Source organism: Schistocerca nitens, chromosome 6 (assembly GCF_023898315.1).
Source record: "Schistocerca nitens isolate TAMUIC-IGC-003100 chromosome 6, iqSchNite1.1, whole genome shotgun sequence".
Lineage (NCBI taxonomy): Eukaryota > Metazoa > Arthropoda > Insecta > Orthoptera > Acrididae > Schistocerca > Schistocerca nitens.
The window spans coordinates 460,454,091-460,472,039 of NC_064619.1; the positions used below are offsets into that span (position 1 = coordinate 460,454,091).

Below are 17,949 nucleotides of genomic sequence, written 5' to 3' on the forward strand. Positions count from 1 at the left end.
CAAATGGTACTGAAACAGAGGATGACAGACTAAAGACGAAATACTAAATGTGTTTTTCCAAAGTTGTTTCACAGAAGACTGCACTGTAGTTGCTTCGCTAGCTTATCGCACAGATGACCAAATTGTAGATATCGAAATAGAGGGACAGATAAACACTTGAAATCGCTCAAAAGAGGAAAGGCCGCTGAACCCGATGGTATACCCGTTCGATTTTACACAGAGTACGCGAAGGAGCTTGTCCCTTTTCTTGCAGCGGTGTACCGTAGGTCTCTAGAAGAGCGTAGCGTTCCAAAAATTTTGAAAGGGCACAGGTCGTCCCCGTTTTCAAGAAGGGACGTCGAACAGATGTGCAGAGCTATAGACCTATATCTCTAACGTCGATCAGTTGTATAGTTTTGGAACACGTATTACATTCGAGTATAATGACTTTTCTGCAGACAAGAAATCTACTCTGTAGAAATCAGCAAGGGTTTCGAAATAGATGATCGTGTGCAACCCCGCTCACCTTATTCGTCCACGAGAGTCAGAGGGCCATAGACACGGTTTCCCAGGTAAATGCCGTGTTCCTTGACTTCCGCAAGGCATTTGATACAGTTCCCCACAGTCGTTTAATGAACAACGTAAGAGCATGTGGACTATCAGACCAATTGTGTGATTGGATTGAAGAGTTCCTAGATAACAGAACGCAGCATGTCATTCTCAATGGAGATAAGTCTTCCGAAGTAAGAGTGGTTTCAGGTGTGCCCCAGGGGAGTGTCGTAGGACCTTTGCTATTCACAATATATATAAATGACCTTGTGGATAACAACGGAAGTTCACTGAGGCTTTTTGCGGATGATGCTGTGGTATATCGAGAGGTTGTAACAATGGAAAATTGTACTGAAATGCAGGAGAATCAGCAACGAATCGACGCACAGTGCAGGGAATGGCAATTGAATCTCAATGTAGACAAGTGTAATGTGCTGCGAATACATAGAAAGAATGATCCTTTATCATTTAGCTACAATATAGCAGGTCAGCAACTGGAAGCATTTAATTCCATAAATTATTGGGGAGTAGGCTTTAGGAGCGATTTAAAATGAAATGACTATATGAAATTAATCGTCCGTAAAGCAGATGCCAGACAGATTCATAGGAAGAATCCTAAGGAAATGCAGTCCAAAAACAAAGGAGGTAGGTACAGTACACTTATTCGCCCACTGCTTGAATACTGCTCACCGGTGTGGGATCTGTAACAGATAGTGTTGATAGAAGAGATAGAGAAGATCCAACGGAGAGCAGCGCGCATCGTTACAGGATCATTTAGTAATTGCGAAAGCGTTACGGAGATGATAGATAAACTCCAGTGGAAGACTCTGCAAGAGAGACGCTCAGTAGCTCTGTACGGCTTTCGTTGAAGTTTCGAGAACGTACCTTCACTGAGGAGTCAATCAGTATATTGCTCCCTCCTACGTATATGTCGCGAAGAGACCATGAGGATAAAATCAGAGAGATTAGAGTCACACAGAGACATACTGACAATTTTTCTTTCCACGAACAATACGAGACTGGAATAGAAGGGAGAACCGATAGATGTATTCAAGGTACCCTCTGCCGCACACCGTCAGGTGGCTTGCGGAGTATGTATGTAGATGTAGATGTAGTCATTAGATACTACCTGAGTCATTTCACACCTTTCTAAAGGTGTGCAAGCCCACTATTAATGAGGTGGCTGTTAAGTGGAAACGCTAGGGAACAACCACAGCTAGGCTGTATGTACTGAGAGAGAACATTGGGTACTGTGGAGGTGTTTGTAAAAATTCACACGCAGTCAGCAGAAGGAATCAATCGTCCGTTCCAAACACCCACTTCAGCAAGTAGAATGACTGTGCATATGGAGTTAAAAGGAATGTGGCACAATGGCCGAACTTCTCCTCATAAGCCACACATGATTGTAGTCAGTGCTAAGCGATGCTCGAGGTGGAGACTGGAAACATTTTGGAGTGATGTCCCGTGGCAATCCGACCGTGGATTTCGGTTTGGTGAATGCCTGGAGGAAGTACCTGCTGTCATCTGTAGATCCACAGGTAAATTTCAGAGGGTTCAGGAGATGTTACATTATAATAGTGTTTCTCGTGGTTAGGATGTGGTCCCCTTACTGTGGTTCAGAAAGCCCTAAATGCCAAAGGACATGAACACATTTTACAGTTTTGTGTACTACGCACAATAAAACTTCATGTCAACGCGCCGTGTGATGAAGCACCGTCTCTGTAGTAATACTTAGTGAGCAAGAATAATAATCAAATGGAGTGACAGTGAATTCTTATTTGGGAAGACGACGTCTAAAACCAGCTTCCGGCCATCGTGATTTAGGTTTTCGTGATTTCCTTAAATCGCTTCAGGAAAATACCGAAATGATTCCCTTGAAAGGGCACGGCCGGTTTACTTCCCCATCCTTCCCTAATCAGATGGGGCTGATGACGTCGCTGTTTGGTCCCCTCCACAAATCATCAACGAACCAACCAAATAGACTGACCGGCCCAGGGCCCCGACCTAAAACCGATCTAGGACCTTGCACATGAATTACAATGTCGACTTCGCTCAGTACTCCAGTGTCCAGCACATCTACTTCCCTGATCTTAGCTTTTGAGAAGGAATGGGCAGCCATGGTGCGCAGACATTCAGAAAACTAATTGAAAGTATTCCCAGCAGAATTCAAACAGTCATATAGGCGAAGAATGGACATACTCCAAAATATTGTCCACTAATAAGTGTCTGGGTAATTTCGATCAGATGAGGCAGGAAGTTGGCTAGGGAGTGGAAAGACATACCTGAACAACCACTTATTAACACAAAGAAATTAAACTCTTTACAATAAAGAATCAAACAGTTAAATTCAATCCTTGAAATGCTTCGGAGTAAGATGATGACGATTAAAAAAACAACAAAAAAATCACCCCTCGTTGGCGGACCACAATGATATTATCAAAGTAATTGAAGTACTAATCAGCTGCCATCAAATCACTAATTGCCACACTGCATTGCTCGTTAACAGACAACGAAGAACATCAGTTCATCAAGAATATTACTATACTTAGCCACTCCGCAAATGGCTTAAGGCGAAGCGAAGAGTCCATGTCGAAGCAAAAAAAAAAAAAAAAAAAAAAAAAAATGTTTAACGTACTTAGCAGTTGCAGTAAAAGTGAATAACAGAGAATTACAGATCAAGATGACCTTCCTATGCGAGGTATGGTTGTACGTATCCCCTTCCTTGTAACTGTGGACTACCGGTTTTTGCGCACTATTTACACAGCTCAAAAAAAGTTTTACATCACCCAAGTTCCCAGAACTCCTGAAGATAGACGTTTACTGTGGATATTGTATCGCAGACACAGTGCCTTTGACTGTTCAGTCATGTCACTAAACCCGCTCAAAGATGTAAACACCTATGCATGAGTAGCGCCTATTAGACGGAGGGGGTCCGACAGCTGATCAGTTCCAGTTATTCCACCATGAACGAGGTACACGGCTTGTGTTGTCTGTAATTCAACCATGCCTAGACGGTCAATACCACCGTTCGATCGCGTCCGCATGGTTACTTTTGTGCCACGAAGGGCTCTCAACAAGGGAAATGTCCAGGCGTTTCGGAGTGTACCAAAGCGATGTTGTTCGGACATGGAGGAGATACAGAGAGACAGGAACTGTCGATGACATGCCTCTCCCAGGCCATCCAAGGGCTACTACTGCAGTGGATGACCGCTACCCAAGGATTATGGCTCGGAGGAACCCCGACAGAAAGGCAACCATGTTGAATAATGCTTTTCGTGCCGCTACGGGACGTGTTACGGCTGAAACTGCGCGCAGTAGGCTGCATGATGAACAACTTCACTCCCGACGTACATAGCGAGGTCCATCTTTGCAACCACGACACCATGCAGCGCGGTAGAGGTGGGCCCAACAACATTCCGAATGGACCGCTCCGGATTGGCACCACGTTCTCTTCACCAATGAGTGTCGCATATGCCTTCAACCATACAATCGTCGGAGACGTGTTTGGAGGCGACCCAGTCAGGATGAACGCCTTAGACGCACTGTACAGCAACTGCATCAAGGTGGAAGACCCCTGCTGTTTTGGGGTGGCATTATGTGGAACCGACGTACGTCGCTGTTGGTCATGGAGGGCGCCGTAACGGCTGCCATCCTCCGACTGATAGTGCTACCATATCGGCAGTCTTGGTGAGGCACTCCTTTTCATGGACGACAATTCGCGCCCCCATCGTGCACATCTTGTGAATGACTTCCTTCAGGATAATGACATCGCTCGACTAGAGTGGCCAGCATGTTCTCCAGACATAAACCCATCGAACATTCCTGGGATGGATTGAAAAGGACTGTTTAGGGACGACGTGGCCCACCCACCACTCTGAGGCATCTATGCCGAATCACCGTTGAGCAGTGGGATAATCTGGACCAAGTACTGGCCCGTGACTGGCAGTACCAAAGATCGATTTACAACGACAAGGGATCGTACTGTACCAACGTCTCTATGCCGTTACTGCAGAGTATCCTGTTGCGCAAAGTACTTAGGCCGCCAGTCGACCACCACACCTTTAATTAGGTACAGTTTCTTATTTTTTAATAGATGTTAAGACTGCAGAACGCTATCTAATTGCAGAAGATTCCAGTTGGAGAGGAGCCTCTGATGACGACAAGAATCTAGCCCGCGCCGCAATCACACTGGCAGTGAACTAAACTGACACGAAATCAGCCTTAGTAAAATTAATATTGCAGCCACTTCAACCGCTGACCATGCAAACAGCCTGTCTGTCAAATAATCGGATCACACCCTGCCAAGACACGACGCCGAAATCGTGCCAAGCCACGATAGAACTACAAATAATCACTTAACAGTATTCACACACCAAAGATTACTGAAGTTAAGCAGTAGTGAATAAATGGGCCTATTTAATGAACCACTCTCGTTGTCTACGATACTGATCTCATCAGACCAACAAATTATTTTAATTTCAGTACCTGATTATCTTGCGTGATGTTAAAAGCGACATCCAACTAGCAATTGTTAATTTTCGCAACGAGATTTTTACAACGCAGTACGTACTCTCTGACATAAACTCGGGACTATTTTCTTACTTCTACTAAAATACCAATCTGTCTACCGTCTTGAAATGATTATTCTGTTTAGGTACACTTCCATCACTACTGTTAGGAATTAAAACATTTTTAATTCTTCCTTAAATATTTTTCCAACTCTATGCAGCGATAATATGTAAGTGATGAGACTTCGCATGCGTCACAGAATCACGAATCTTTGTTAGAAAACTTTTTCCCTTAGTTGAAATATTTTCTTTAATATTGAAAAGATCTACTTTCAGTAGATTATTTATAATTTCATTCTTTCAAGACCTTTTACCAAGCACATTTAAAAACACCACATTATATGTGATATCTACTCCACTGTATCAATATCTCTGAATTACACTCGTTTATACTTCCGAAAATTATATAGATATATTCACACTAGATACCAATTAAATAGACTGGAAGGTTTCCTTTAACCCTAATAAAATTGGATTTATTTTCCTTCTAGGTATCTCAATACACGTTGGTTATCACCAGTGAACGAGTGCCAGCAAATATATTATCTTTCCCCACAACACGGAAACAAGTAATAAAAAAAAATCAAACAAAAATCCTAAATGTCACCGACACTTTTCAACTAACCTAAAGTTCCAATTTAAAAGCAAATCTTGACCTCTTCAGGCGTTGACAACACGCGACCCGCTAAGTTTCCTAACATTTAAATCGGCCACTCGTCACCTTGATGAATCAAGTTTTGGTTTAGCTACGTGTAGCTCGTTAAAAATTTACTATTTCTTGTCTAATCATTGATACGTGCACACCATCACCGTTTAGTGAAACAGTTCGTCGTTCTATGAGCCAGTTCGCTGTCTGCTGCAAGCTAGTTGTCTGGAAAATATAACTACCAACACGTGTTCGGGGCTTTCCCTTCTCAATACACACACGCACAATACCCAAACCACCTCAATAAAAACGACAAGCAACTCAATTACCTCTGGGCGCGTCGCGACCAGTCAACATACAATGCAGACGGGATATCGGTCACACCGATTCCACAAAACTCAGCACCTAACAGATCAATCTCTCAATTAAATCAGACTCACGTGGGACTCACCCCGTCAAATTTTACGATCGAAACTGTTCCCACAACTATAATCGACAAAATTCCGTGCACTCTCCCAAGACTTAGGTGTCAACTGAGTAGCCTCACTACACCACGCAGTGAAACGCTGTAAGATCAGACCTGGTATACATCACTACCACCACTTGGTCGGTGAGAGGTCTATCCGGGAACTAAGTAACCCTTTTCGTTGTACAATAATAACAATTTAAAGCGAACAAACACTCAACCCCACGCCAACTTTTAACAATTAATGTAATCAATCTTCGCAATAGCGGCCGGCTGCTGCGCGTCGCTCAAGCGGCATCTCTGGACGCAGCGAGGGCGATATGGTATATCGCTGCAGTCGCGCATGCTCGCCACCTGCTATTCTGTAGACGCTCTCATATAATCTAGAACACAATTTGATTTTTGTTTTACTATATCATACACGTATATCGTGACCACCAGGTGTTATCATTGATTTATCACGCAGGACGCTTAGCACCAGTAAGGGCGAATGTACCCCGTGCGTTTTGACACAGCATAACCAACATTGCCTTGATGAACTTCTTGATAGGATGCCACGACAGTTGTGGAGCAGCTTGCCTGAGTAAGGGCTACTCTCCCCAGCCGAATAAGAGCATGCATCCAGGCCATAGGGTATGCAATGTCGTATTGGTAAGTTGGCTCATATTGCATAGTTATTTGTAAATTTGATTACATTCTGTAATCGCGAAATAACTCACGTATCCTCTCAAACTGTGAGGTTTCGTTTCGTTTCCTCCTCTCCTTCTAGGTGCTTCAAATTTTAGGAAGCCTGTATATTTGTAACGCTTTGGCAAACGTGGCTACGTTTCGTTCGCAGCTCGTTCACTTGTTTTCACGCTTCGACTTCCATTTTGGTTGTCTAATAACTTATTTACACATTCAAATTTCAAGTTTCAAATATTTAAAATTTTTGATCTGTAATGCAAATATAAGCTTTGCTTCACTGATTGCATGTATTATTCCATTTAAGACGTGTGGAAATTCACTCAGACTCTTTCTCTCTTCCTGACTCGTAGGTAAAGACGGAGAGATTGGAGCAGGACTCTAATCTGTTATGAAAGAGAATAATGGTACTTTCGAGATATCGATATTTTTATCGGTGCTGCACTTTTGTTTTCGTTTGATTGTCATGAACCACAAAACATACGACTCACAGCCTCATACGATGGTATAATACACAAGTTCCAGTGACAAAATTTGTGGCCTCAAACGATCTAGCTATGCCTTTAAGAACAATAGTAAGAATGGTTATCTCCTTTGATGGACGCATTTTGACTTTTTTTCATTAATTGATCCAATATTTATTTATATACGACCAATGCTGTCTCTTTTTTTCAAGTAAACCTGTTATCTGGTCGTGGTGCATAGGACAACATGGAGTCGCCAATCAACAGTTATTAAATATGTTCATCTTCAGCATAACCAGCCACCACAGTGATCAAAAATGTGTTAGAAACACACTGCACGATTCGTGCAAAAGAGATGCTCATTCCAATTAATTCCATGCAATTATTAACCCAAGATTTTCTTAGAACATCCTTGTAAACCGTTTACAACTTTACATACGTGATCCCAGTTGGCGTGCTGGTAAACACGGTCATGAATTAAAAGTTGCCTTTTGTTCCCGAAACACACATATTTTAAATTATGTTTTTTTTTGTTATTAATGTGACTGCTGAGACTGGAACATCAACAACAACCTAGGCAGTACATATAAATGTTATATCTATGGTTAGATTGATTAGCATCTTGTATGGCATTTGTGGAATGTTGTAATGAGGAAAAGAGTCATTGAAGGCAACCTGAGGGCTGAGATAAAGAAAGGACTCGAATATTGCAGCTAAACAAAATACTGCTGACTGTGCAGAATCCTTACTGGATCTGAAATTAAAATTAGACATAAAAGAAAAGAAGCTTAGTCGCTCGCATTAGCATACAAATCGAATTTTCTTTTAATTAAAAGAACCACGAGACGCAACTTGAATAATCGAAATTAACTGTATTTGAATACGAAAAAAATACTTCCAAATTTATAATTTTTATTATTGTTTATTCTCGGTTTGCGAGTCAATTCTACTTTTTCTATACTGGAAAAAATTGCTTATTGCTGTCATTATCAGCAGAATTTACCCGCATGCAGTCATACATTATATTCATTAACTTAAGGAACTAAAATGTTATTTAGGAGTAAAATGGAAAAAGTGTCCTGTTGTTTGATTACACCGGACAGACGTTGGAGGTACTAAGAGTTTACTGTGGTTTGTCAAACTACGAAGACTGAACGCTGTAGCTGTCAAGAGTTCATTAATGGCTCTTTCTATGACACACCGTGATCATAAAGAAATAACTATTCTGCACTACCAAGATAGTTTTAAGATGCAGCAATCATTGCCGTAACAAACCAAGTATACAAGAATAAAAATAAATATATTATCTTTTTAAACACTAGATTTATTGGTATTATATTTATAAATTTTCCTCCGTGGCTGTTATTCATTTTTTTTTCTACAATTTCACAGGCTGTATTTGCTTTTCCCATTATAGCTGCGTTTACCGGAACGACAGTTATCAAAGCTATTAACATCAGTAATATGCAGCATCAGCTACTGATTATATTCTTTGCTGCTAGGATTAGGAAATTACAAAAATTTAGCAGTCCAACCCTCAATCAGTATATTGAGCAAGCAGTAAAGGAAACGAGAGAAAAGTTCGGAGTAGGCATTGAAATCCATGGAGAAGAAATAAAAACCTTGAGGTTCGCCGATGACATTGCAATTCTGTCAGAGACAGCAAAGGACTTGGAAGAGCAGTTGAACGGAATGGACACTGTCTTGAAAGGAGGGTATAGGATGAACATCAACAAAAGCAAAACGAGGATAATGGAATGTAGTCGAATTAAGTCGGGTGATGCTGAAGGAATTAGATTAGGAAATGAGACACTTAGAGCAGTAAAGTAGTAAAGGAGTTTTGCTATTTGGGGAGCAAAATAACTGATGATCGTCGAAGTAGAGAGGATATAAAATGTAGACTGGCAATGGCAAGGAAAGCGTTTCTGAAGAAGAGAAATTTGTTAACATCGAGTATAGATTTAAGTGTCAGGAAGTCGTTTCTGAAAGTAATTGTATGGAGTGTAGCCATGTATGGAAGTGAAACATGGACGATAAATAGTATGGACAACAAGAGAATAGAAGCTTTCGAAATGTGGTGCTACAGAAGAATGCTGAAGATTAGATAGGTAGATCACATAACTAATGAGGAGGTATTGAATAGAATTGGGGAGAAGAGGAGTTTGTGGCACAACTTGACTAGAAGAAGGGATCGGTTGGTAGGACATGTTCTGAGGCATCAAGGGATCATCAATTTAGTACTGGAGGGCAGCGTGGAGGGTAAAAATCGTAGATGGAGACCAAGAGATGAATACACTAAGCAGATTCAGAAGGATGTAGGCTGCAATAGGTACTGGGAGATGAAGAGGCTTGCACAGGATGGAGTAGCATGGAGAGCTGCATCAAACCAGTCTTAGGACAAGACCACAACAACAAACTCTCAGTAAGTAGGCAAATGTTCGTGAAATAGAAAGGAATGACTTTAGGCTTGGAATTAGATTTTAGTCAGATTTGTTACACAGGGCGCCGCAGATGGAACTGTCAATATTTAGGAATATGACAGGATGGCTCATTTGAACCAAAGTACTTCATATGGACAGATGCATTGTTCTGAATGGTTTCCGAGATGGAATACATTTAACGTACTTCTGTTACTTGGCTAACGGTCCTCCCGTTTGTGTCTCACCCACCCAACCTCTTTGACGTTCTACTCTAGCCCCATCTATTTCGTTGACTTCATTCTCTCAGTTCGGGATTTCTTGCAGCCATTAGACTAGCTCGTTGACCGTGCATTTGTCCGTGTTGTGTTGTGAGTGACGTAGTGAGAGGGATCGTCCGTGGAACGTGTCTTTCTTTATATTTTTCAACTGATACTATGTAAACGCATTTTGCAATGTTTATTAACTGTTGTACTTCTGAAAATGTGACAGTGTATTGAACAATAGAGAAAATATTTAACGATGTACATGAAACCTGTTCTATCCGGAAAAACACCGCAATGAAGTTTTATGGTTCAAATCATCGCTCCTGTTGAACCCCTGAATATTGACCATTAATGATGGAAATCCCTGTGTATGTACACTAGTTATTAGCTTGACGTAACTAGGGCTCTTTTACATTTTTTGTGGTTCTGATGAATTTCCTTTATGTCTATTATTTTTATAAACAGTTTCACCTGCGTATCGCCGAACGTCAGCGGGCTAACACCTAGGGTCACAGAACATCGGGGGATAAGCTTTATGGGACTGTTCACTAAAAATTGTGGATATCGATACTGCGATGACTAGTGCCATGGTAGTCAGTTGTGTTGAAGAAGAGTAGACACTTCTGAAAAGAGCCGTCATGGATATTGGTACGACAAAGAGAAATCATGGGGAACAGGTGTAAATGGAAAAACCTTGAAACCCCGCGTGTAGGTCTCGAAGACCATACAGCCGTCGACTGACCACCGTTTAATTCTCAGCATTCGGCATCGGACCGGTATGGAGGGGCCTGTAGTCAGCGCACCACACTCCCGGCCATTGTCGACGTTTCGACTTTTAGATTTTGGAGACGATACCTCTCGATTGAGGTGACCCCTCAATTGGCCTTACGAGGCTGAGTGCGCCACAGTCCAGTACTCCCACCAAGGAAAAAACTGTGGCAGTACCGCAGACTGAAACCGGATTCTCCACACAAGCGTCTGTCGCATTGACCGCTCGGCTATGAAGGCAGACTGGGTTACAGATGAAATACTTCAATTGATCGACGAAAGAGAGAAGTACAAAAATGTTCAGAGAAAGGCAGGAATACAGCAATATAAATCACTCGGCAGTGAAATAAACAGGAAGTGCAGAGCAGCCAAATCGAAATGGCTGAAGAAAAAATGTGAATAGAAAAGAACTGGTTCTCGGAAGCGCTGGCTAGCATATACAGAAAAGTCAAATCAACATTCGTTGAAGTTAAAAGAAAGGGCGTCAACAAAAACAGTGCCAGGAGAATTATATTGTTAAATGCATAATCGATATGAGGACAAAAAGCATTGAAGGCCTCTTTGTGGTTGAGGAATAACCTGAAGACATTGTAGAAGAACAAATTTGAGTCGATATGGAAGAGATAGTGCATCAAGTATTAGAGTCAGAATTTAAAGGAGCTCTAGAATACTTCAAATTCAATAAGACAGGAGATATATATAACATTTCACCGGAATTTCTAGAGTCACTGTGGGAAGTGGTAACACAACTTTTCAGCTGTTATGTAGAACCTATATGAGGCTGGTGCCAGACCATCATACTTTCGGGAAAAAGTCATGCATACAGTTTCGGAGAAAGCAAGAGCCGACAAGTGCAAGGTTTATGGCACACCCAGCTTAACAGCTCATGCTTCCAAGTTGCTGACAGGGTAATATGCAGAAGAACGAAAAAGAAAATTGAGGAGCTATGAAGTGACGACGAGTTTGCTTTTGGGAAAGGGAAAAGCAGCGGGGCAGCAGTCCTGACTTTGAGCTTGGTAATGGAAGCAAGATAAGAAAAATGAAGTTGGTTTCGTAGGATTTGTCGACCTGGAAAAAGGCGCAAGATATTCGAAATTCTTTGAAAAATAGGAATAAGGTATGGGGGGGGGGGGGGGGGGAAGGAGACGAGTAACAAACAATGTGTACAAGAGCAAAGAGGGAACGATATGAATGGAGGACGAAGAAAGAATCGATCCCATTTAAAAGTGTGTAACACACTGATCGACACATCCCCTGTCGTTCAGTCTTTACAATGAAGAAGTGACGACAGAGATAAAATAGAGGTTAAAGAGTGGGATTAAAATTCAAAATGAAAGATTATTAATATCAACATTCGCTGGTGACATTCGTAACCACACTGAGGGCGATAAGAAGTACAAGGCTTGTCGAATGTAATGAACAGTCTCAGAGTGTAGAATGTGGACTGGGAGGAACTGAGAGTAAACCGAAGAAAAAGGAAAGTAATGAGAAGTAGCAGAAATGAGAACAGCAAGCCGAGTCTTGCAGTGTCAAATATATTCCTTATTTAGAGGAAGAAATTTCTGGAGCAAACCATTATGTGGTAGTTAATCATGGACAGCAGGTTATCCGGAACAAGGAAACCAGAGCGTTTTAAGTGATCTGGTATGGAGAACAGTTGAGAATTATACTTTGCGATGAGGTCAGAAACAAGGAAGTACTCCTCATAATAGGCGGAGGAAGGAACATATGGAAAACGCTGACAACAAACAGAGACAGGGCGATAGAGCATATATTAAGACGTCAGAAAATAATTTTCATGGCACCACAGGCACCCGTTCAGTGCAAAAATTGTAGAGGCGCACATACTGGTATAAATGCAACAAATAATTTAGGACTAGATTGAGCAGTTGACACGGGAAAGGAAATGATGGCGGGATGCTTCAAATCCTTCTGAGGACTGATGACTCAAAGAAAAAGAAAAAAATCCGAAGCCGAAATGCTCACTGTAAGAAATTAAAATAGTGAATACAGCATAAGTAGAGTTTGATTTTGGAATGACCCTTAGAGCCATATTGATGGAATGAACTGCAAAATACAAGGGGGTGAGAAAAGTCATTGGATAGCTACTAATATCGTGTCGAGCCTCAGTTCGCCCGGTGTTGTGCAGCAGCTCGACGTGACATGGACTCAACAAGCCCTTGGAACTCCCCTGCAGAAATAATGAGTCATGTTTCCTCCATAGCCTTCCATAATCCTGGAAGTGTTGCCGATGCAGGATTTTAAAGGCGAACTGACCTCTAGATTACGTCCCATTAGAGTTCGATGGGATTCATGCTGGGCGACCGGGATGGCCAAATCATTGATTAGAATTGTTCAGAATGTCCTTAAAACCAATAGTTGACAGCTGTGGCTACGTGACATCGAGCATTGACATCCATAAAAATTCCGTTGTGTTTTGGGAATATGGAGTTCGTAAATGGCTGCAAATGGTCGCTAAGTTCCCGAACATAACCATTTGCTGTCAATGATCAGTTCAGTTGGAGAGTACCTAGTTCATTACATGTTATTACAGCCCACACTACTATGGAGCCACCAGCAGCTTGCACAGTGTCTTGTTGACTGCTTGGGGCGATGGCTTCATGTGGTCTACGCCACAATCGAACTATACGATCACTTCTTAGCAACTGAAATCGGGACTCATCTGAGCAGGCCGCAGTTTTTCAGTCTAGGGTCCATCTGATATGGTTTCAGAGCTCAGGAGAGGCGCTGCAGGTGATGTCGTTGTGTTAACAGAGGTGCTCTGCCATAGCCCATAGCACCAAATTTCCCCGCACTATCCTAATGGATACGTTCGTCGTACGTCAAACATTGGTTTCTTCATTTATTTCACGTAGTATTGACAACTCCCTGCAAACGCCACTGTATTCGGTCGGTAAGCGAAGGCCGTCGGCCACTACGTTGTCTTTGATGTGAGGAAATGCCTGAAATTAAATGAAGATGGTATCTGTCCTTTCGGACATGTCTGAAAGAACAGATACCATCGGTGACCCCGTTCGACCGCTACGGTCGCAGGTTCGAATCCTGCCTCGGGCATGGATGTGTGTAATGTCCTTAGGTTAGTTAGGCTGAGGTTCTAGGGGACTGATGACCTCAGAAGTTAAGTCCCATAGTGCTCAGAGCCATTTGAACCATTTGAACCATCGGTGACAAAGCAGTTTTCTTAGAATGAAATGACATGCCTGAAAGAACAGATACCATCTTCATATATTTAAGGCTACCGGCCATTAACCTTCTTCTTCTATGCTGGATGCACACAAATTGCCCGAACTCTTAAGGGACTCGGAAAGATTGTCTGCTATGAGTAATGAGTGTAGTGGGAAGGAGCACTATGAATCCAGTGTGTGGACATTAAGTTTGGAATGTTGGTCTCACGGGGAGCGTGCAGGGATAAATCCCTGCAGTCGCGCTATCCTCTGTGCCCTCGGTGGCTCAGATGAATATAGGGTCTACTACGTAAGCAAGAGATTCCGGGTACGAGTCCCGGTCGGGGCACAAATTTTCAACTGTCCCCATTGATGTACAACGTCTCTCGACAGCTTAGGGTCTTGGTTTGGTTATCATTTCATGCCTGAAATTGGTATTTTCGGACACTCTTGACACTGTGGATTTCGTCGGAATATTGAGTTCCCTAAGGATTTCCGAACTAATTCGCTAAGGATTTCCGAAATAGCATGTCGCATACGTCTAGCTCCAACCACCATTCCACATGAACTTGGAATTCCCGTCGTGTAGTCATATCACGTCGGAAAGCTTTTCAGATGAATCCCCTGAATACAAAGGACTTACGCCATTGCAGATCCCTTTTATACCTTGTGTACCATCTGCGTATATGTGGATATCGCTATCCCGTAAATTTTTTCACCTCAGCGTATGTCGCATTGTCACATTAGCAATTTGAGGACGAATGAGAGTATATTACAGTGGTGGCTGTCCTAACAGTTTCCTGAGGTTCAAAATTACCGTGAAAGAGGTTTCCGGCGAAAAAAATTATTTAAGACTATGTTACGCAACTTTTGGTCTACTTAGATCGATGGTTCGTGTCTATCGAAAACCATGTATATGTAAATGAGTAAACCACTAATTACATACACGGCTCGTGGTAGACGGTGAAATCTGTACACAAATGACTTTTAACTGATTTGTGAACTAGCCTGTACGGCGTAAACTACGTAACTAGACACCATCGTAGCATATAAGATTTACGGAACAAGTAAGTACAGAACATGTTGTTTGTTGTGTTGTCCAGGCTCGTCGTACCCGAGCGGCGCGCCGAACTCGCTGCCCGCGTCCGCCACGGGGTCGCCGCCCGCTCACGCGCTGCCCGGACGCGGGGGTCCCTACTTCGACCCTCAGACGCCGCGCAATGTCACCGCGCTGGCCGGCAAGTCGGCCTACCTCACCTGCCGAGTGCGGCAGCTCGGAAACCGCACGGTACGTGACGCCCAACGACGACTAGGCAAACGCTGTTTTTATTATTAATCTGTTGTTGAGACCGGAACCTCCACAATAACCTCTACCATAAATGTATTCGAGGTTAAATTGAATATCAGTAATGAGTAAGGCTAAGGATTTTTAGATGGAGAAAGACTGTGCTCATATTACGTAAATATAATATGAGACCAGATTTTCGACCTCGGCGTAAAATTAATCATCTGCTCTGGCCAGTGAAATTGGTTTCGTGAGTACCCGGTATCTACAATGTGCAGTGTGAATGTGGCGAAAGTAACGTAAGACACGCAGTCCGACCATAGCCGAGTCTACATTGAAGTGTACTGCACATCAAGTACAGATATACTTAGAAATCTGTGAATGCCGAATATAATCTTATGGACGGTGATCTTTGTTACCCAACCTCTGTGCTTTTGCCGACTGGGCACGGAAATAAGCCACTAGCCCCACCGACGAAGCATCATGTGCTGGCACGAAGTGGTTGTTAATGAACACTGTACATATTCCTACGTCAGTGGGACCGCCGTGGAGCCAATTACCACTTTCGCATTCTATCCACATACGCGAAAGCACTCCTGTCTGCCACTTATTTGCAGCACCAGAGGCCTTACATATTTCGCGTCACTGAAGCTATGCCACTGAAGTTCAGGGCAGCAGCTTTTACCCTGTCAACCAAGGCCTACGCGGCTACCCGGAGCTACGGTCGCAGGTTCGAATCCTGCCTCGGGCATGGATATGTGTGATGTCCTTAGGTTAATTAGGTTTAAGTAGTTCTAAGTTCTAGGGGACTGATGACCACAGATGTTAAGTCCCATAGTGCTCAGAGCCATTTGAACCATTTTTTGGCTACCCGGAGTTTACTGACAAGGGCCAGCTTGCAGCATCTGCCAAGAACAGTCCTTACTTATCTCCTGTGTAGTATCATATAAAAATATGCAAAAACGCATTAACTAACACAGTATGAACTACGAAACTACAAGCCAACAAAGTACAAATTGTGGCGCTGTAGGAGGCGTATATGTACTGTTTATATTACAGTTCAAATGGTTCAAATGGCTCTGAGCACTATGGGACTTAACTGCTAAGGTCATCAGACCCTAGAACTTAGAACTACTTAAACCTAACTAACCTATGGACATCACACACATCCATACCCGAGGCAGGATTCGAACCTGCGACCGTAGCGGTCGCGCCGTTCCAGACTGTAGCGCCTAGAACCGCTCGGCCACTACGGCCGGCTAAATTACAGTACGCACATAATATAAACAACAAAACAGAACCTACGAGAAAATCTACACTACATCCTCCGTAAACGCCGCGCTAAGGTTCACAAAATTTTTCAGAATCATGTGAGAAACCTACAAAACTAAACAATGAACACAAACTGTGTAAAACCTCTGCTGCTGCATCTCCTCTCTGCACGACAACTGGAGTTCTGCAAGTCTAATACGGAAAAAAACCGCAAGGGCTTTAGTTTCCGGAAACTAATTGCAATTTCTCGCACTACTGTTAGGAGAATGAACACAAGGATACCGTAGATTAATATCCTGATGGTTAAATCCGGCAAGAGTTCTTATGCAGTATGAAATGCCATAAATCAAACATATCACAAAAGGGAATCCCTAAGCCGTTATTAAAGACAAGAATGAGTATGATTCCACACAGAATAAAATTTGTGTGTGTTGTACAGCGCAGTGGTACTCTTCTAAATTTGTCCTTTACCATAATTCGTACGTAAATGTTATCAGTCAATGCTCACACAAATGTTGTTTATTGGTTGTAGCAGTTGTGGCTTTTTAGTCATTCTCAATAGGCAGTTACGCCTCTTGGCAGATGGTCGCGTCAAAGTGGGTAGGAATGTACATCCGCTCAAGGCTCCTACTATATCCAAGATGGCATACAAAAATCGCTGACAGGTCGCAGCGCTTTTGTCAGCTTTCGACTGAACTTAGGTTGTGTTTAATAACGTATTTTTCGTGTGTAATAATTGTGATGTGTAGCAAAGTGCCAACAGATGTTTGAATTGAAAGGACAAACTAATTTTATTTCTTACAAGACGTGTGTACTTTTCAATAAAATAATCTCGAGCTTCCAGTCGCGGCATTAATACGTACGTGAGCTTTCAGTCCCTCCTCGGTCGTTGTCAGGTGGTAACTGACCGCTGTGTTTGGTTCCTGACCTGTGAGTAGCTGTGACATAGCTGGAGCTCATTGCCTTGTAGTATACGGCAAAGTTATCTCTACTCTGTTGCAAGCCGCCGTCTTTGCTGAAGTGTTATTAGATATTATGATCACTACAGCTTATCTGAGTGCACTTTTCCAGTAACGTTTAGCCCTTGTGGTAATAGAGCAGTCGTCGAATACGATTTTCTGTCCGTTTTACAAAGAATTTTCAGCTGCCGCCATTACTTGTGGATAGCCTAGTCACGGAAGGCATAGACAACTTCCTTCGGAATTTCTAAAATAATTCTCAAAGATGGGAATCAAGTGACCAATGAAGTTGGTCTGTAGACTCTATGTCTCTGGAGACTAACCATCAGACCACAGGAAAAATATCATTCGCACATCCCGGATACAACAAGAGCAGGATCACCTTGACAAGACTAATGAGTAATAGAACGAAAAAATATTATTGTTAGATGACGATAAGTT

At 42.5% G+C, this 17,949-nt stretch overlaps 1 protein-coding gene across 1 annotated transcript in view; it reads left to right on the forward strand.

Moving 5' to 3' along the window:
- Positions 1–17,949, forward strand: part of LOC126263408 (zwei Ig domain protein zig-8-like) — a 449,731-nt gene that overhangs the window by 4,024 nt on the left and 427,758 nt on the right. The window contains exon 2 of the mRNA XM_049960502.1: positions 15,096–15,280. Within this exon, the coding sequence (XP_049816459.1) occupies positions 15,096–15,280 (185 nt within the window). The remainder of the gene's footprint in view (positions 1–15,095; positions 15,281–17,949) is intronic.